The sequence below is a fragment of the Oncorhynchus keta genome, chromosome 2, assembly GCF_023373465.1.
Source record: "Oncorhynchus keta strain PuntledgeMale-10-30-2019 chromosome 2, Oket_V2, whole genome shotgun sequence".
In the NCBI taxonomy this organism is placed as follows: domain Eukaryota; kingdom Metazoa; phylum Chordata; class Actinopteri; order Salmoniformes; family Salmonidae; genus Oncorhynchus; species Oncorhynchus keta.
Window position 1 is genome coordinate 74,781,017 of NC_068422.1, and position 20,977 is coordinate 74,801,993.

Sequence of the window (20,977 nt, forward strand, 5' to 3'; positions counted from 1 at the left end):
ACCCACTGGCCCAATAGGTATATTCTCCTAAAGTGCCATGCCCTACTTTCTCTGTAGGTGGCACCGTTGTACAACCATATTGTTCGATTTGTGCAAGGAGAGAGGCTCAATAAAGAAACTGAGGCGGGGTCACGCGAAAGGATTGCGGACCCTACATATCTTGTTGGCAAGCAGTGTGAGTCTCTTCCTCCTCCACCTAGTTTTTAAGGGGCGGGGAGTACTTGGGTGTTGCCCATTTGCGTCGAACTCGACAGTATCCATCGGATTATTTTCATTTTACAAACGCCTGGCCTTGTGTCTCTTGCCCGTTGCCTCACCACCGAAAGGGATCTGAGTACTTCAACCATGGGAGTCGAAGGCTGCACTAAATGTATCAAATACATGCTTTTCTTCTTCAACTTCATCTTCTGGGTGAGACTTTTTTTGTTGTAATATAGACTTTTAACTGGCCAAGCAATTGGTTGCTTGTCTATTGGGGCAGTAACCTCCCCCTCTTCCTGCTAAAAATAGTTTTATTAAAAATAGATTTATTTGTTCTTTGTTGTTGTTGCCAAATAGGTATACGATCTGGGGAAAACCTCACACAAATAGGTATACGATCTGGGGAAAACCTCACACAAATAGGCCTGCAGATGCCGATGTAGTAGTTTTATTTATAGTTGTTTTGTTTATTGTTTTATTTATTGTCTTATTTTTATTAAAATAAAAATAGAGTTTTGTTTTTAAATAGACCTAGACTCGTAGCCTATGCTGCCATATGGCGATATGAGGTGCGTTCTTATTTATTACGAATAGCTGTACAAGAGCAGCCATATTTTAGTGACCGCATCGGGAACAGACCGTCATGATATGTGAAGATTCGAAATGATGTTGCTGACTATAAAGTAAATAATTATATAAATAATAACCGAGTGCAGGATATGATTGACCGGAATATGACTGTGCAGGAAATAAGAACATAGTGTGTATTCCAGTACATAGATTGTGGTCCGTTTTCGACTACAAATCACATTTCAGTCATTGTTTAGATTGGAATACCTCGAAGTTGTCCCTCGGTAATCTCATACATACACCCATCATTTTCAGTGGTGTTTTTGCCTCCAATGAACTTGATTAAATTCTGGAATTTATGTTATTAAAATAGGCCCGTTAATCATTGTGAAGTGTAAATCCCCTGAAATGCCGTTGCCTCTGTGATTCATTGGGTACATCTTTTAATTATGGATGACTCATTGGGATGGAGAGAAACTTTGATTAAAAGACCACAAACATTTATGCAGTCTTTTCAAAACCCAACAGATTGTCACACCATCCTTTCATTAGTGGAAGTGAAATGTTCCTTGGTCTTTTTATGTCCCTGGCAAGCCAGCTAAGAACAAATCCTTATTTACAATGAAGGCCTACCAAAAGGCAAAACGCCTCCTGCGGGGACGGGAGCTGGGATTAAAAATAAATAAGATATAGGACAAAACACACATCATGACAAGAGAGACAACACTACATAAAGAGAGAACTAAGACAACAACCTAGTATGGCAGCAACACATGACAACACAGCGTGGTAGCAACACGACATGACAACAACATGGCAGCAGCACAAAACAGGGTACAAACATTATTGGGCACAGACAACAGCACAAATGGCAAGAAGGTAGAGACGACAATACATCACTCAAAGCAGCCACAACTGTCATTAAGAGTGTCCATGATTGAGTCTTTGAATGAAGATAAAACTGTCCAGTTTGAGTGTTTGTTGCAGCTCATTCCATATTCTTCTGTCTTGAGATGTATATTTTTATTTTAGGGATATGTTATTGATTGATGATTAGGCAGAGGTATTCTTAAGAGCGTGTATAGAACCACAACAACCCGATAGGACATGTATTGGTAGACCTCTGGACTGTTGTCGTAAGCACATCCCCTAGGCTACTTTAGGTGACCCCAGATTAGGTGAGGGCACTGAACTTGAGAAATCATTGACTGTGCCAAGACCCACACTTGTTCATGTTGGTTGTAATGTGGGAGTGAAATTCATTGTGAGCCTTGGCTCAGTCATGAAGAAGGTTGGAAAGGATGAATTATAGTAGGGACTGGGGTGTGGCATAGCAGTCATCTGTGGAGACTGAGAGATACTCATTTTAAGATTCATGATTGCTTAAGTGGTTGCATGGATTGATGTGTCAGGGTCTTTTGCTTGCTCAATCACCATATCCATTAGACGGGAAATGCATATCATCCATTCTCTTTTCTCTCAAGGATAATTCATCCAAACGCTGTCATTGTGAATTAAACTAAAAGCCTTCCCCCAAAAACATTTGATTAAGGGTTGCTACCCATGCCGTTTTGCATATGTTGGAACAGGTGGCAAATCACTTCAAGAACAAGCTTGCAAAAAAATACAGATCTGTTTAATTACCTTTAGTTTACACATCCTTTCACATGAAAACCTTTCAATCACTTTGTTCATTCCTGTGGATTGCCTTTTGAGCCGGGACACCAAGTCATTGAGATGTACCAAATACAATTCTGATTTAAACAATGTCAGTCAGTGTCCTCTTGTACACCTGCATTCGAAGGACAAGACTCATGGGCCTCTCAGAACATAAATCAGAGTTGAGTGGAAAGGGGCCGGTGGCTGACCCGTGGTTTACAGGATCTACATTTGAGCCATTCCCATCAGCAGCACCAGTGTGCCAAGCATTTTACAACCCCCTGCATACAAGGCATGTAGCAGAAATAGCCCTCTCACTAGACTGCAGTAAAAAGAGCTGAGGTATGGTGGTATGGTATCTGGTCCCAGACAGATAGCAGCAAGGCATGTAGCAGAAATAGCCCTCTCACTAGACTGCAGTAAAAAGAGCTGAGGTGCTAGGGAGGTATGGTGGTATGGTATCTGGTCCCAGACAGATAGCAGCAAGGCATGTAGTTCTGTAGTATCAGGATACAGTTCTAATACAGCAAAGGGGAAACACAGTGGGGTTCTGGCACTGAGGTATACTATGTTGTGTTTGCCGGTCATAGTACAGGAAGAACATGTACTGGACTTTCTCACACAGATAAGTGATACATTTATTTCTCGAACTCGGTGAACATGCTGAAAATGCTCTTTCCCAGGCAAGAGTTGAGGGAAATGAGATAAGCAGTTCATGATGTGTACTTGAAGATAGTAGCTGTTTTGGAGTATTGTTATTTTCTTCTGTGAATTTAACCTTTTAGCTAGCATGGAAATGACATGATTAAGTTCATTGGATTGGGTTAATATAATAATATGGTTGGTTGGTCTCCCTGAGAGTTTCACAAGACTCACTTGCATGTCACTTGGTTGGCCTCGTACCACTTTGATAATATAAATAATCATGGATTGGATGTGAATGCTCACACCTGTGTCATATCATTGTAATTACTATAGTAACAATATTGTATAAACTTTTTGTTACCTAATAATTATGTTATTGGAATAGTGACTGTTGTCTGTGGCAACATCTTTTTTGTAGCCTATAAAGCCAACTCTACGTAGATCTGTGCTTGATCAGTACATGGATGGAATGAGGCAATTGAAAGAAGCACTGTACTTGGGATAGAACCATGAAATACGTTCCAAACGTTTTTACCATCCTACAGTTGAATCTTGCCCCAAAAACCACACAGAGAATCAAACACAGTGGACTATAGCTTTTGTGTCCAGAATCAAACACAGTGGACTATAGCTTTTGTGTCCAGATAGGAAAAGGAGTCTGAAGTTCCCTTCTTCAATGAGACCCCCTGGTGTGGAAGCAAACAAATGACTGTGCACTGACACATGCTACCTCTGTTATTTTCCCCATGCAGCCACCTGTCTCTGCAGGTTACTCTCAGGCCAGCATGTTGGAAAGGCAGGGGAAACCTGACTTATTGAGGAGGTGGGGGGAGGGAGGGCAATCATACTGTGTCTACAGTAGACATCAGAGCAGCCCTTTGCCCATACTGTGAACAGCTGACAGGAGTGAGGGAAGACACCCGAAAGAGGAGGGTGACAATAAGGCTGCAGAGAACTGGCATGCCTTCCCAGTCACTGGACTTCATTTCTGTCCACTGTTCTTATTCATATTTCTTTCCCTAGCAACACCTAAGGAATTTGAATTTAGCTTTATATTTTATGGAACCATTAGGCCTCAGTATAGAATTTGGAAATAAGTATGGACTCTTTCCATTTGTGAAAAGAAAAAAAGTTAATAACAAGTTTATATTAAACATTGTATGATACAGGATCATATTAATGTAATTTATGTGTGTCTCGGGGTCTGTGTGTCTCTCAAGTACTAGATACAGTATATTCATGTCCAAATTACAGAAATCCCAAGAGAGACAACTGTTCAGATGTCTCTCTTGGCTGCTCCAGAATGCAACTGTTCAGGAGCCTCACCCTTTGGCAGGCTGCAGTGTTGATATTGTTGCCAGGCAGCAGCGAGCCTCAGCGGTGGAATGGACCTTGCTGAGGGAGATGTGGAGGAGAGAAGAGCAGAGAGGCTGGGTAGGGGAGGCTATTTTCAGGCAGAATTTCTGATAGTCTCCATGAATGAACTCAACCAGAGGGATCATGATTATTATACAGCTAACTTAGGTTAAGTCTTAACATATTCCTGCTAGGAAGATATGGGTTAGATATATTACATATATGAGCAGAGCCTCCTTTTTCCTCCACTTGTCTGGACAATCGTTAGTCAGAGTTGTGCTGCCTGTGTTTGTTGGGACTGCGGCAGAAGCGGTGCTGTGTAGATGAATTACCTAAAACCAACGCTCCCCATCCTAATAGCAACCGTAAAGATCTGTCAACACCAATCTACTCTTGGCGAACCCCAGCTGCTATACTGCTGAATAGAATCAAAAATGTATGCAGAAATGTATGCAGATCCCCAGCTGCTATACTGCTGAATATAATCAAAAATGTATGCAGAAATGTATGCAGATCCCCAGCTGCTATACTGCTGAATAGAATCAAACATGTATGCAGAAATGTATGCAGATCCCCAGCTGCTATACTGCTGAATAGAATCAAACATGTATGCAGAAATGTATGCAGATCCCCAGCTGCTATACTGCTGAATAGAATCAAACATGTATGCAGAAATGTATGCAGATCCCCAGCTGCTATACTGCTGAATATAATCAAACATGTATGCAGAAATGTATGCAGATCCCCAGCTGCTATACTGCTGAATAGAATCAAACATGTATGCAGAAATGTATGCAGATCCCCAGCTGCTATACTGCTGAGTAGAATCAAACATGTATGCAGAAATGTATGCAGATCCCCAGCTGCTATACTGCTGAGTAGAATCAAACATGTATGCAGAAATGTATGCAGATCCCCAGCTGCTATACTGCTGAGTAGAATCAAACATGTATGCAGAAATGACTATTTGAATAAGGCCTCACTTTCCCCACTTCTTCTGTACTCCAATGTTCAGCTCTGTGCAGTTTCTGGAGAGGCACCTGACAGGGGGCCAACATATCCCCCATTCTTGGAGCCAAAATGGAGGCTATGATAGAAAAGACTGTTAACTGTTAATCCAAATTCAGGGAGAAACCAGACACTGCTGAAATAGAAACCTGGGCTGTATAAAAGTTGTCAGTTTTGGTAAAGCATGGAGTCACAGGGATTCCACTATTGACTCCTACTTTGGCATCAAGATTAGCCAGAGACGCTGTTGCTTTAGAGAAGAGGGTGGTGGAAGTGACGATGTTCAGTCTGCTAAGAACATGGACAACACTGATGTTCTATTCGCTACACCTAACAAAATAAGACTTCCAAGTGAATTTTGCAAGGCAAATTAATGTTGGTTCTTCTATGTGAGTGCATGTGTCTAACTCTTTCAATCTTCTCATTCCCTCTCTTTTGTCCAGCTCGCAGGAGGTGTGGTCCTGGGCGTGGCTCTATGGCTTCGACATGACGGCCACACCAGCAGCCTGCTAGAGTTGAAGTTTGACGGCCAACAAGCACCAACCACCTTCTTAAACAGTAAGTACTTTAACAGTCTCCCTCCTTGTCTTCAGACTATACTGTAACATGCATTTAACATGGTGAATATGTGTTAGAAACATTTTATCGATGTTCCATAAACGTGATGTTGTGAGCTGGGTTCTCTCTATTTGACACCTGGTCCATTGTGTCGGTGTACTCCCCTGGAGTGCTCAGGGACAAGGTCAAGCAGAACAAACAGTATCCCAATGCTCCACTGACCCCTCAGTGTCTTCTAAAATGGCAGATTCCACTTTTCTACTATTATGGCCAAAGTGATCAAACGTAGTTCCTCTCAGGTTACTTAAGTAGTTTAATTAAATTATTAAAAATAGGGATTCCTTTGATTTCTTTCAAAAGCAGGGGTGTGTGTTCATTTGGAAAAATGAATGCCATCAGTGATGAATTGTAAATTCCCTCAGTTAACCTTTTTATGGAGGGGTTTACAGAATGAAAAGTCCCCCGTGTTATCAGGAAGAATGTAGCCTATGTTGCTCACATGTTGAGAAAGAAACATGTTTTCCCAGAGAGCAGTGCAATGTTTATCCAATATCTTTTAGACAACTACAACTCACACATACTTCCAGTTTCAGAATAAAACTTGTGTATCTACCTAACATTTACAGGTATAGTACCCTAAGGTAGTTTGGGAGTTTTGTTTAGTACAATACTGCGACAGTAGCATTGGGTTTATACCTCACAATTCACTGAAAAGTATCTTGTGGCACTCCACTATGTATGTATTCTGGACTGAGGTTGCCAGGGATTTTTCCATTGCACTAAAAATGGAGATACCATCTGGTAATCATGTTATTCTTAGTTAGCAGCTGGGTGTTATGGGCTATGACCAAGCGTTCTATAGCTGAGGTCTTTATTTCTGTCTGACAGAGGTACTTGGTAACAACTGGACCAACAGCACCCTAAACAAGGGTCACAGCACTCTAACCCCAACTGTTCAAGTGTCACAACAGACCAGCTATATAAAACATTCTCCATCATCATCACATCCTGCAAGTCATACCCATGTAACAGTAGTGAGGAATTCAAGTAGAAGCAGCCATAGCAGTGTTTATGCAGTATTTCTGTTGAGAAACTGCTTCTGGGTGTACACACACACTTCTTATTCTAAAAACTGTAAACATCATTTTTATGTTGTCACTTTCCTAGTCTACATAAAGGCTTTGACATGTTCTCTTGTTTTGGAGGCTTGGACAATTCTCCAGAGAGGATCAACTGTCTGTTTTTCTGACCATGACAATGATTCCACACACCAGGTGGATTAGGTTTTCAGGTTCACTATTATGTCCACTTTGATATTCTCCTGTCTCACCCCCCACTACTCCTCGTCTCTCACTAGGCCTCTCTCTCTGGGTCGTCTTCCCTCCCTGTTCTTAAAGGGATCTTGGCATAATGCTGAACATGATTATATTTCCGACCTAATGGAAATCCCGTGGCAGCAGGAAAGGGAGTAATCATCACATCCTCTCTTTCCTAAGGTTACGACATTAAAATCAGTCAAAACACTTTTCGAAGTAATTTTTGTGAATAAGACAATGATTAACACAGCCTTGTGTAGAGTTTGTGCATTTTTACACAAGGTTAATTGTTGTTTTATAGGAGAAAAAAGCTCTCCATTTTATCACTGTGGTCATTCACCTGTCATGATTAACCAGACGTTATTAACATAGATATCAGCTTACTAACATCCATCTTACTCAAGTGATATCTAACTGTATAATGCATGACATTATAACAAGATTGTAAATTCCCAGTCATTACAAGGCATAGCTTCAAATGTAAGACAAAAGTCTTTGAATGCGACTGTCTCAACAGTTAAGCGATTACGGCAAAGTGAAGACTCATTAAGATATCCTGAAATAGTCTGTTAGAGGGAGGCATTACCGCACTCCCTTTGTGCATACATTTAATAGTGTTTATGATATTCTTCTTGTGGGAAGTGATAGTGTGTGAAATGTTTTCAAGTAGTACAATATTGCTAGTGGAAGTGACACTAGTAGGTCGCTCATACACATTATCAGCTTCCATTTTGTGTGTTCCGTTGGGGGTGTTTCACACAGTCCCAAAGACGGGATGTGTCCCAAATGGCACCATACTCTCTATAATATGTAGACTACTTTTGGTCAGGGCCCAACAGTAATGCAATTTGAAAGGAATAGGATGCCATTTGGGCCATGGCCTGTGAAGTTGTAATAGAAGGGAAGTTCCAGTGTAATGGCCTGGGCAGGCCTTGACCCATGACCTCATGGGGCTCCATGGACACAGCACCCGTTGTCCTTGCCCGGTGGGTTGCCATCGATGGCTGGGGACAGCTGAAGGAGCTGCTCAGCCATGATAACAATACCTGCAGGGGTGGTCAAACTTTTGGTCTCGAGGGCCACATCGGGATTTAGAAATTCAACAGTGGGCCGTACAGAATAAACATGTTTTTTACCGATTTGTTTGTCCAAATTAATTTGTGGGCCAGAAAGATGGCAGTTATTCAAAAATATATAGGCCCATTATAATTTCTATTAGAGGTCGACCATTTCTGATTTTTCAACGCCGATACCGATTTATTAGAGGACAAGAAAAGGCCGACACCGATTTATCAGACCATTTCTTGTATTCTTTTAATTTTATTATTATTATTATTATTATTATTATTATTATTAGATTTTTTAATATTATTATTATTTTTAAATATATATTTGTAATAATGACAATTACAACAATACTTGAATGAACTTTTATTTGTAACTTAATATAAATTAAATCAATTTAGCCTCAAATAAAAAATGAAACATGTTCAATTTGGTTTAAATAATGCAAAAAAACAGTGTTGGAGAAGAAAGTAAAAGTGTAATATGTGCCATGTAAGAAAGCTAATGTTTCAGTTCCTTGCTCAGAACATGAGAACTGGTGGTTCCTTTTAGCATGAGTCTTCAATATTCCCAGTTAAGATGTTTTAGGTTGTAGGAATTATGACTATTTCTCTCTCTACCATTTGTATTTAATTTACCTTTGACTATTGGATGTTCTTATAGGCACTATAGTATTGCCAGCCTAATCTCGGGAGTTGATAGACTTGAAGTCACAAACAGTGCTGTGCTTCAAGCATTGCGAAGAGCTGCTGGCAAACGCAGGAAAGTGCTGTTTGAATGAATGCTTACGAGCCTGCTGCTGCCTACCACCACTCAGACAGACTGCTCTATCAAATATCAATAATAAACACTGAAATACGAGCCTTAAGTCATTATGGTCAAATCTGGAAACTATCATTTCGAAAACAAAACGTTTATTCTTTCAGTGAAATACGGAGCCTTTACGTATTTTATCGAACGGTGACATCCCTAAGTCTAAATATTGCTGTTACATTGCACAACCTTCAATGTAATGTCATAATTACAGTGCCTTGCGAAAGTATTCGGTCCCCTTGAACTTTGCGACCTTTTGCCACATTTCAGGCTTCAAACATAAAGATATAAAACTGTATTTTTTTGTGAAGAATCAACAACAAGTGGGACACAATCATGAAGTGGAACGACATTTATTGGATATTTCAAACTTTTTTAACAAATCAAAAACTGAAAAATTGGGCGTGCAAAATTATTCAGCCCCTTTACTTTCAGTGCAGCAAACTCTCTCCAGAAGTTCAGTGAGGATCTCTGAATGATCCAATGTTGACCTAAATTACTAATGATGATAAATACAATCCACCTGTGTGTAATCAAGTCTCCGTATAAATGCACCTGCACTGTGATAGTCTCAGAGGTCCGTTAAAAGCGCAGAGAGCATCATGAAGAACAAGGAACACACCAGGCAGGTCCGAGATACTGCTGTGAAGAAGTTTATATCTTTATGTTTGAAGCCTGAAATGTCGCAAAGTTCAAGGGGGCCGAATACATTCGCAAGGCACTGTATGTCAAATTCTGGCAAATTAATTAGTCTTTGTTAGGAAGAATGTTCTTCACATAGTTCGCAACAAGCCAGACGGCCCAAACTGCTGCATATACCCTGACTCTGCTTGCACAGAACGCAAGAGGAGTGACACAATTTCCCTAGTTAATATTGCCTGCTAACATTAATTTCTTTTAACCAAATATGCAGGTTTAAAGAAATATATACTTGTGTATTGATGTTAAGAAAGGTATAGATGTTTGTGGTTAGGTACATTGGTGCAACGACAGTGCTTTTTTCGCGAATGCGTTGTTAAACCATCACCCGTTTGGTGAAGTTGAAGTAGGCTGTGATTCGATGATAACTTTAACAGGCATCGCATTGATCATATGCAATGCAGTACAAGCTAGTTAACCTAGTAATATCATCAACCATGTGTAGTTAACTAGTGATTATGTTAAGATGTATTGTTTTTTATAAGATAAGTTTAATGCTAGCTTGCAACTTAACTTGGCTCCTTGCTGCACTTGCGTAACAGGTGGTCAGCCTGCCACACAGTCTCCTCATGGAGTGCAATGTAATCGGCCATAATCGGCATCCCGATTGTTATGAAAACTTGAAATCGGCCCTAATTAATCGGTCAACCTCTAATTTCTATCTAGTTTTAAACATCCAACAGTGGCCTGATTGAATGGGCTGTAGTTTGTCCACCTCTGTGCAAGGGGATATCATAAGGCTATTGATCTGCTTTGTGGGAGTTGCAGTAGGAAGTACTGCAGCCTTGCTACTGTACAACTGCATCTTGATATTGGATGTATATTGTAGAAATGTTATACATGGGGAAAATAAGCAAATAGGGACTCAATTTCATCGTGCTTGTCATAGCTTGAAAGATGGTGATATTGTATTAATGTTGATTCATTGGAACTTTTTGAAATAGTAGCTCTGTGTTCTGAATGCAACTTGCCCAGCTAGTGATTGGGAAAGTTAAGGGAGTTGTACTTGCCTTTTGCTCCAGTGAAGTCTGTCAGTGAAAACAGATCCAGTGTATTATGTTTTCTAGTTTGAACAATTCTGGTCCAAAGTGTAAATGTTTTATCAGACAAAGTCTGGTTATGTTCAGATGGAACTGGGCACCTCACCACAACACACATTGTATTGCAGAGAGCAAGAACCTATGTGGCGAGCACATGAGGTTAGAGACACCGAGCCAAACAGGAAAATACAAACATAGACATTTCCTTTGACCTATAACCACATTACCAACAGCCCATATGACCTTACATTACGCATCAACCCATATTGAGGGACATAGAAGGAGAGCGGATCTCAAATTAAAACGAGTGTGAATACATTTTACATGAACTACAACCAATAAAACCACCAATTTTGTCAGGACTTGGGTGGTACTCAGGTTCCTCTCGTGCCTTGTGAGATTGGACAGAGGAGAGAGGTAAGAGGGTAATTCTACTGGTCCATTAAACACTCAGTGGGAGTAAACATACGTCCACTTTTCTTTTGATAGATTCCAGTAAAGAGTCAGAAGATGCCAGAAGATGCTTATTAGCACCACCCCTGCCCCAGGAGTCTAAATTTGCACTCTCACTCATACCTCTCCCTACCACTTCCTCTGGATAATGTCATTTAGGTAGAGATATTATAGAACATTAAATGAGCCTCAATGGTTAATGTAATACTGAGCTGCTTCCAGAGTCTGGACTCTGCATGTCTTAAAAAGCTGGTGTTCCACTATATGACCCCCAGATGCACTCCTCTGTCATGTTCAGTTCTAGTGTAGCATCACTCACACTTCACTGTCAGATACTGTGTAGTTGGCCATAGTTATGTGACTAGGTTGAGGACCCTGAGGAAGGTACAGTGATGCCGAAACGTTGGTAAATACCCATTCAATTACTGGGAGTTTATACATGGAGTGTGCGACTTTCTTTATTTTGATAGTTTCTAGTTTATTCGCCTTTAGTCAGCACCTCCAGACAAGCTATTTTTTCTGGGTGTGTGCCAGCTCATGTTTTTTAATCTTAGGTTGAGGTTACTAACATCAGCGAAGGATTTGTCCTACTTCTCGGGGGGCCAAACTTGTTTGCCCTTTTGTTTACAACACAAATTCCTTCCTTGTGCGGTCAACTTCCTTCATAAACGTCCTCTCTCTCCCCTAAACTTTCACTAGCTGCAACATTCAAAATCTGCATTCAGTGTTGGCCTCATAAATCACCTTCCTTGTTATCAGTCCTTAATTTTATCATTCATGAATGCAGGTCAGAAGGGTAAACAGATATCATGTTAAGAAAGGAGGTAAAATAGAGGGGGAAGTGAACTTGCAGTAGAGGAAACTACAGCCATTTAGCCTTGATTCGGATGAAGACGCAAATGTAATAAACAGTAGCCAACTGGAGCACAGTCCATCCTCAGGGGATTTCCAATGATGTTGTGGATGTTTTCAGGGCATTCATTTTCAAATGTATTCTTTAAAGTTGGTTAAGAGAAACCAAGAGACTGGTTGTTTTTCAGCAACTGTCCTTCAACAATTTACTCGCTTGTTTAAAAATAATCACAGCCTGCCCATTACATAAAGTGTTTTTCTCTCCAGAGCATGGTCCTTGTTGCTTTTTTTTCTAAACGAAAGGAAAAAAATCCTCACCAGTCTCCCCCTCTCCTCCCTCATACTTCCCCACCCTCTTTCCCCTTTAGCCTGTTACTTTCCACTGAAGTTCAACTTTGTCCCCATCTGTTTGTGTTTAACGTCTGTGTTACACTCGACCTCCTCTTTAGCTCTGTCTACCTCTCTCTGTCCTTTCTTTTCTCTCCCTCCTCTTCAGCTCTGTCTACCTCTCTCTGTCCTTTCTTTTCTCTCCCTCCTCTTCAGCTCTGTCTACCTCTCTCTGTCCTTTCTTTTCTCTCCCTCCTCTTCAGCTCTGTCTACCTCTCTCTGTCCTTTCTTTTCTCTCCCTCCTCTTCAGCTCTGTCTACCTCTCTCTGTCCTTTCTTTTCTCTCCCTCCTCTTCAGCTCTGTCTACCTCTCTCTGTCCTTTCTTTTCTCTCCCTCCTCTTCAGCTCTGTCTACCTCTCTCTGGCCTTTCTTTTCTCTCCCTCCTCTTCAGCTCTGTCTACCTCTCTCTGGCCTTTCTTTTCTCTCCCTCCTCTTCAGCTCTGTCTACCTCTCTCTGTCCTTTCTTTTCTCTACCACACTCTCTTGCTCTGGTACCCTCCTCCTCTCTCCTTTCTCTCTTCTTTTTTCCATTTATTTCCCTCATGCCTATACCTTCTCCTCATGTGATAGGCTCCACACAGCACATCTCTCTCCTGGCCCATAGACTGGGTACTTTAGCACCGTGGTGTGGAGAGCTTGATGTCATAGACTGGGTACTTTAGCACCGTGGTGTGGAGAGCTTGATGTCATAAACTGGGTACTTTAGCACCGTGGTGTGGAGAGCTTGATGTCATAGACTGGGTACTTTAGCACCGTGGTGTGGAGAGCTTGATGTCATAGACTGGGTACTTTAGCACCGTGGTGTGGAGAGCTTGATGTCATAGACTGGGTACTTTAGCACCGTGGTGTGGAGAGCTTGATGTCATAGACTGGGTACTCTAGCACCGTGGTGTGAAGAGCTTGATGTCATAGACTGCACTGGTACCAGAGCTGGTGTTGGGCCTTATGTCTCCTCTCACTCAAGGGTCTTTCCCCCCCTGGCTCTGAACCAGCTGCCTGCCCCGGGAGTTAATGAGACTAACAGCTGCATTAGGCATTACAATTCACTGACGTGCACATACGCACGCACATGGACACACACAAGCACATACACACTTTTTCTGGATAATAATGTACTATCCAGTACCACAGTGCTGCATCAGTTTTCATGCGCACAGCCTCTACGTGTTTTTCCATAGCCAAAGACACATTCAAATAGTGACATAAGCAGTGGCATTTCGGTTTGTACAAGGTAGCGGAACAGTACAGTAATTCATGTCACACCCGTACCTATTAAGTTTAGAATGTAGTCTATGTTATATTGAATTCAATTTAGTGTACATTGGAATCTAACTCCAAGTTTAGTGTTTATTACACGCAAAGAAAGTTTATCCTCCAGAGAGGCCGATAATAGTTTAAATAACACAATGAACTGAAACACAATGCGGTAAGGAGTCCTCCTTTTTTTAGATGATCTGGGGGTGGTCAGCACTTCTCCCTGTTTGTCATATAATTTCCGTACAAGTAATGACTGGTGATGACTCAGTGGAAATCCATTGTACTGTATATCCTTGGTCACGCACCCAAGAACAATGTATGTGCTTCAAATAAACTTAAGATCCATTTGAAGCAACTTATATTCTCTATCTTTACCTGACGGATTTAACACATACAGTACTTGACAAAGTGCCGTTTTCAGAATATTCTTCCATGCCTCTAGTCAAATCAAACTTCCCTAAAGAAGTCAAATGATATGTACAAAAGGCGAAGACTGAATAGTATCCTTAGAATGGGTTCCCGGGTTTCTTCAGGGCACTACACTCTTAGAAAAAAGGTTCCAAAATGATTCTTCGGCTATCCCCATAGAAGAACCGTTTTTGGATCCAGGTAGAACACATTTTGGTTCCAGGTAGAACCCTTTTTGGTCCAGGTAGAACCCTTTTTGGTCCAGGTAAAACCCTTTTTGGTCCAGGTAAAACCCTTTTGGGTTCCATGTAGAACCCTCTGTGGAAAAGGATCTACATGGAACCCAAAAGGGTTCTACCTGGAACCAAAAGGGTTCTACCTGGAATCAAATAGGGTTCTTCAAAGGGTACCCCTATGGGTACAGCCAAAGACCCCTTTTAGGTTCTAGATAGTACTTTTTGTCTAAGAGTGTAGGTCACCATTCATCAACTGTGAGTGAGGTCAGAGTAGAAGGTCACATCAGGGACTCTTATGTTTGGAACCTCCGGATTAATCAACCAGCAGAAATACTGTTTACCTCAGACCAAAGCCTACATTATTTCACCATATTTGTGTTATTACACACATTATTTGTGTTCTAACATAACTTTTTTGGTAATAATAAAAACATCTAGTTTGGTTGAAATGTCCTTTTCTACCCAATGGAAAGACTGTGTAGGCTCTGTTCACTCTTCCCTCAAATCTAGTGGTATCCAACGATGTCTTATGGTAGCAACCATGTTCTCACTAGTACACGAGTGAGGCAGGATGGATGATTCAAACGTTGGTCATAAGAAATCTAGACAGCTACCATGTGTCATCAATGCCACCGCTTCCCACAGGAAAAATGTTGTTTTTGCTGCTCACCACAGGAAGCACCTGGGTCACAAAGACAAAAATGTTGATATTCCTCTGATGCTTTTCGGATTAACTGACTGAGACCTCCAGACTAGTCTGCTGTTTTTGCCAACCAGTTGACTCTCGGGGCAACATTTTTTTGAATTTGTATACAGATGAAAACTAATTTGAAAGGAAATAAATTGTTGATCACACATAGATTGGTCAAATGCATGAATGGGTGGATATAGCTCAAACGAGTGGTAAGGAAGAAAGAAAAAAGAAAGAAAGAGCGCGAGAGACGCGTGTGATACTGCATCGACCCACTGCTAAACATGCCGGTCACGCCCCTGTTTTGTTCTGATGATGTCATGGTAAGGGATGGCTGAGCAGCGCTCGTAAAAAGCTCCCCATCCGTGATTCAATTCCCCCCGCCGCACAGCCACAATCAAGGAAATAGAAGGAGCACTTGGTCAGCCTCCAAGCCATCGATTTTTAAATGAGCCAGGCGAGCAGGCAGGAGAGAGGCGCTGTCCTGGTCGTCTGTGTCCCTTCACTGGAATATGAGGGGCTGGGAGAGGACGAGAATCCAATAAGCTTTGCGATTACAATATGTAGGACAAAAAAAACATGAACCCAAATCGTGACCAGGCCCCTCCTTGTATCTATCAAGGACAGAGTAGAGGGGTGGGATAGCAGTGTAGTCTGTGGGGTGTGGTTGGAGGTCTTAAGGATGAGAGGGAGAGATCATAGGAGACATACAGTACCCCTACTTAAAGCCCTGTATAGTGTTTCAAGCAAGACAAAGGGTGTGTTTTTCCCCAAGTTGGTTTATAAAAATTGGTACCGTAATACTTTGCATGAAGGTCCCATGAACTGAATGTATCTGAGAGATATAGAGAAAGGTTGCAGAAAGAGAAAGGGGGAAAGAAAAAGAAGAGGCCTGTAGACTAAGGCATAAAGAAAGATCTTTCTTGAGCTAAAAAGTGACATTGTCTGTGGTTAGTGAGTCATTTCTACCCTGGGCCGATAAAAGGGTGCCACACAGATTCACCACACAGCTCACCTCACACCAACCCTATCTTCTCGGAACTACTGTCCCCGCAAAACCTTAGGGCTATCGTCACGGAAACAGCAGTGAACAATAATGTTACGTTCCTTGGGAAGCGGTGGCTCAGCAACTGTTGCTCTGGACCACTTGCTAAAGTCTGAGGTCACAGGAAGAGAGGGGAAGAAAGAAGGATGGTGGGTCAGAACAAAAGATAATTAACCAATCAGTATTCAGGATTGGACCCACCTGTTGAAAATATCACCTAAACCCCCTGATTGACATTCAGTGTGAGGCCATAGGCATTATATGGTCTTATGCATATAGTTGGACTATTTCTAAGCGCATTGTTTATGATTGAATTTATGGGTGAAATCAATCCGGCACACCAAGGTCAGCAGAGCTACCATGGGTTTCCATGGTTACCATGCTAGCCCTGTGTGACCATCTGATGGATGAAAACAAGGCATGATGGATCTACAATGTTTGGATGCATCTTGACATGAGACATGAATGCTTATTGCATTGGATTGAGAGCCAAACACATTGTGTAAATAAATATAACTGCAAAGTTCCCATATTTAGGCAGAATTAAAACATGCTAAACCAAATAAATAACACCAACTCATGCCACCTGGTGGTTGTTAAGATGACTGCACTCATCATAAGGTAGTAGACACACTAGCAATGTTCTGCAGAATATTGACCAAGTTGTCTTTGTTTGTTCTCTCTCCATCTCTATTTTAGGTGTTCACATCCTGATTGCTGTTGGCGCAGTGATGATGGTTGTCGGGTTCCTCGGCTGCTATGGTGCCATTCAGGAGTCTCAGTGTCTTCTTGGAACAGTGAGTCATACAGACAGAACACCATGCAGCAAAGAGTCACTTGTATGTGGTCTAGCCAGCCCATTCCCCGCTATCCCCTAAATTGTCCACTGAATGAATTACTTTGTTTTCCTCCAGTTCTTTGCCTGCTTGGTGATCCTGTTCGCTTGTGAGGTGGCAGCTGGAATCTTTGGATTCATGCACAAAGATTCGGTGAGGAAACATACTAACTCTGATCTTACACACACAGAAACACATTGCACACATACACAAAAACAAAATGTATGTTGAAACACACAGTGTATTATACAGTACTACATGATAGAGTTAAACTCCATTTGATAATGTCATAGTGTGGCATTGATGTGATCATGAGTAACTGAGGGCAGAATAACTACATTCAGTTATTCCTTAAGAGTCCCATATCTGTCATAACCTGACCAGACACATCCTGTCTTTTTGGTTGTAGATTTCCAAAGAGCTGATTACCTTCTATGACAATGTGTACGAGAACTCTGTAGCAACCACTTTAACAGACCAGGACAAGGACAAGAAACAGGCTGCAGCTGCTGTGCTGAAGGTCTTCCATAAGACGGTAAGTCAAGCTCATACTTAAACTAAAAGCATAACTGTCCAAAAGTCACTTGTAGGCTGATTTCAAACACAGCAAAGTGAATTTCATATCAACATCCAGACACACATGTCACTAATACAACTCCACTAACACATGCCTTTTTTCTTTTAGTTGGAATGCTGTGGTAGGGGCTTCAGCAACCCGTTCACTACGTTAATCACCCAAGGTTTTACAGACATCTGCCCCAAGTCAGTCTCTGCTTCCACTACAGTAAGTACTCTTATGGCCAACTATGAGGACAATACAGAATGTTGGTTATATAGTACATAAACCACAAAGTACAATTTCGACTCAAATGTGTTTTTTTTGTTTGACAGGACTGTCACGGAAAAATCACTGAGCTCTTTACCGAGAAGGTTTACCTGATTGGCATCACTGCCCTGATAATTGCTATTATTATGGTGAGTATCATGAAAGAGGATGTAGCTTGTGTGGAAGTGTAGCTCATACAAGATAAAGGATCCTTGGTCTCTCTATGAAGAGACCCATAATGCCCCTCTCGTTTCTTTGTTCTCTCCTGCCAGATCTTTGAGATGACCTTTAGTATGGTCCTGTGCTGTGGGATCCGCAACAGCCCGGTGTACTAAAGTCCAGGGGGAAGAAGCAAGGGCTAGTGACCTTTGGAGATACTAGCCAATGACTGAAGGAAAATATTTATCTTCCTTTTATGTTTTTATAGCCTGTCACTTCCTCAAATAGTTGCTTGCTAATTTTGTCAGTTGTACAAGATCAAAAATGCATCTTCTCACACAGTTTTTGATAATACAGTACCAACTATTCTTGTCAGGCACAGATAGCTGTTCAATATTTTGACTAATGTTAGTCTGTACAAAATGTTGAGGTTTACATTGGCATGGCTTTTAAACACACACACACACACACACACAAATACAGATCCTGGAATTCTCATGTTAATTGTGAAGTATTGCCATATGTTATGCTGGAGTCCAAAACATTGTATTCCATTGGTTTATCAATCTCTTTTCAAATGTATATGTATAAACTGTATATATTTGCAGTGCTTTATGACTGTCAAGCATGGGTAATGTATTGAATCCCTTCTCTCCACAAGTTTCTGCACTCACTGCTTGTCTGCCTGAGTTTTCTCCATAGAGAACAACCACTAACAGTGAATGGATACTATTGATTTGTCTGTCCCATCTAAAACCAAGATAATAGAAGTAATAGTTTGTCCTGTGCTTTTATAACACCTACCAATCCAAGCCATAGAGACCCCATGCCTCCAAGCCGTATGAGTGGAATAACCCATCCTCCCCAACAACACCTTGTTCCTGTTAAACTACATTGAATGTCCTGTCCTTAACCTATTGCTGTGTACTGTGCATACCTACAGAAACCTCACCTCTTGGGGTCCTAAGCTGGCACAGCGGTAAAACGCACTGCACCGCAGTGCTGAGGCGCCACTACAGCATGGGGTTTGATCCCAGACGGTCACAACCGGCCGTGACCGGGATCCCCATAGGACGGCGCACAATTGGCCCAGTGCCGTCCGGGGTAGGGGAAGGTTTGGCTCGTGGGGCTTTCCTTGGCTCATCTTGCTGTAGTGACTCGCTGTGACTGGTCTGGACGCCTGCAAGCTGACTCCAGTCATCAGTCAAATGGCGTTTCCTCCGACACATTGGTGCGGCTGACATCCGGGTTAAGAGAGCAGTATGATAAGAAGTAGGCAGCCAGATGGGTCATGTTTTGGAGGACACATTACTCAACCTTCGCCTCTCCTAAGACTGTTGCAGAGATGAGCCAAAGGACCTAATACGGGGTAAAAAATACGCTTGTGGCCATACCACCCTGAACACGCCTGTTCAGGGTCGGGCCTAGTTATTACTGGGACGGGAGACCGCCTGGGAATACCAGGTGCCATAAACGCAAAAAAAACATCACCTCTTCAGACGAATCTATTTTATTTTCAAATATTTTTTTTTACCCCTGCTTTTTATACTCTGACAGTCAAACATCTTATTATGCTGGGACTTGCCAGACAGTGTTGTATCTGTACTGTATGATGATACTGTATAATACCACTGACCATGCAGTTGTGAGAGGTTGTGTTTGTGTGTCAGGAAGTCCAATACTGGCCATGTCAACAAGTCAAGTCCATAACCAACCAACCACTAGGGGGCAGACCTGTTGTGATGCTTCATGGTATTCCATGGCTATGGTTCCAAAGCCAGGGGGAGCGCTTGTCATACGTTCTTTCTCCACTCTGACTAGGGTTGCATGCTCAACTGCAAAGCACTTCTCGGCTGGTTCCATTTCAATCTTCAGCTTCCCTTCAGAGTTTACAGATTTGAATCTGATCCATTAGAGGGCGAGGTGGAGCTATCACCCTATTATCTACACCCATCCAGTCCTTTCAGATCTGTTAACACAAAAGGGGTATGGGCTAGGGACTGAAGTGGAACCAGGCCCTTAACATTCACCTATATACACACATAAGCACTTCATTTGTGTAGTCCTACATAATAGACTGTATGGCTTTCTAAGCCAACCAAAACCTTGTCTTGTTAACACAATGCCTATGCTGATATATGGTTAAGTGTCTTGTAACATGTACAGCTATATATTATTGTACTAATGACCATGTAAACGCAATGTAGCTATGCCTTTCATTGTGATATTTTGTCTGGTACGTTGTCAACAGAAAAATGGGTGTCTGCTTCAGTGGCAGTGTGCAGGACTGAGAAATCAGTTGAGTTACTAAAGGTTGGGAAGATTAGCAACATGGCTGTATATGCTGTACAACACAAAGGTGAAGAACAATGCCAGCAAAAGCGTGTCTCTCTTTAGTATCTATGTCACTGCCCTACTGTAAAAACACTATACACAATGTAGTGACTGAGACGGAATAGCCCACTGCTGCCCAAATCTGTGCCCTTTCTCTCCTGTTTTAGATTTTGATTTGGTTTTGTTGCCCAATTATTAAGGGATTAAATGTATTTTACAAATAATAAAGGAATAACCTGTCTGTTTCACATCTTATATAGTACACGAGTTGATGTTAAAATCTTTTACATAACCTTGACAGGTAGGCCCTATGTGGCAGTGTTTTCTATTCTAGGCTAGAGAGGTTTTAAACCAGGGTTTTCTTTCTTCACCCTAATTTCATACAAATATTTTTCCCATATTACAAAGTTGTGTAATTATATGGATATAGAAAAAAACATCTATGGATTCAAAAGTCAGCACCATTGGTTGTAATTTGTATTTGGTCGGCAGGTTTAGACAGGAAATCAATATATGATCAAACTCTGTAAGGAGAAAATAATAAATGCAACATGAACAAAAAT

At 41.5% G+C, this 20,977-nt stretch overlaps 1 protein-coding gene across 1 annotated transcript; it reads left to right on the plus strand.

Annotated features, from left to right (window-relative positions):
* Positions 1-151: 151 nt before the first annotated feature.
* On the plus strand, positions 152-20,669 carry LOC118360086 (CD81 antigen-like). The gene is made up of 8 exons (XM_035739191.2): positions 152-411; positions 5,883-5,997; positions 16,959-17,056; positions 17,174-17,248; positions 17,505-17,630; positions 17,781-17,879; positions 17,987-18,070; positions 18,194-20,669. The coding sequence occupies exons 1-8, from the start codon at positions 346-348 to the stop codon at positions 18,254-18,256; spliced, it is 726 nt and encodes a 241-aa protein (XP_035595084.1). The 5' UTR covers positions 152-345; the 3' UTR covers positions 18,257-20,669.
* The last annotated feature ends 308 nt before the right edge of the window (positions 20,670-20,977 follow it).

Excerpts from the sequence above, each read along its gene's own strand:
- LOC118360086 (XM_035739191.2), top strand. The coding sequence starts at position 346 with ATGGGAGTCGAAGGCTGCACTAAATGTATCAAATACATGCTTTTCTTC. Across the intron at positions 412-5,882 it reads TCTTCAACTTCATCTTCTGG|CTCGCAGGAGGTGTGGTCCT; the intron begins GTGAGACTTTTT and ends TCTTTTGTCCAG. Across the intron at positions 5,998-16,958 it reads ACCAACCACCTTCTTAAACA|GTGTTCACATCCTGATTGCT; the intron begins GTAAGTACTTTA and ends TCTCTATTTTAG.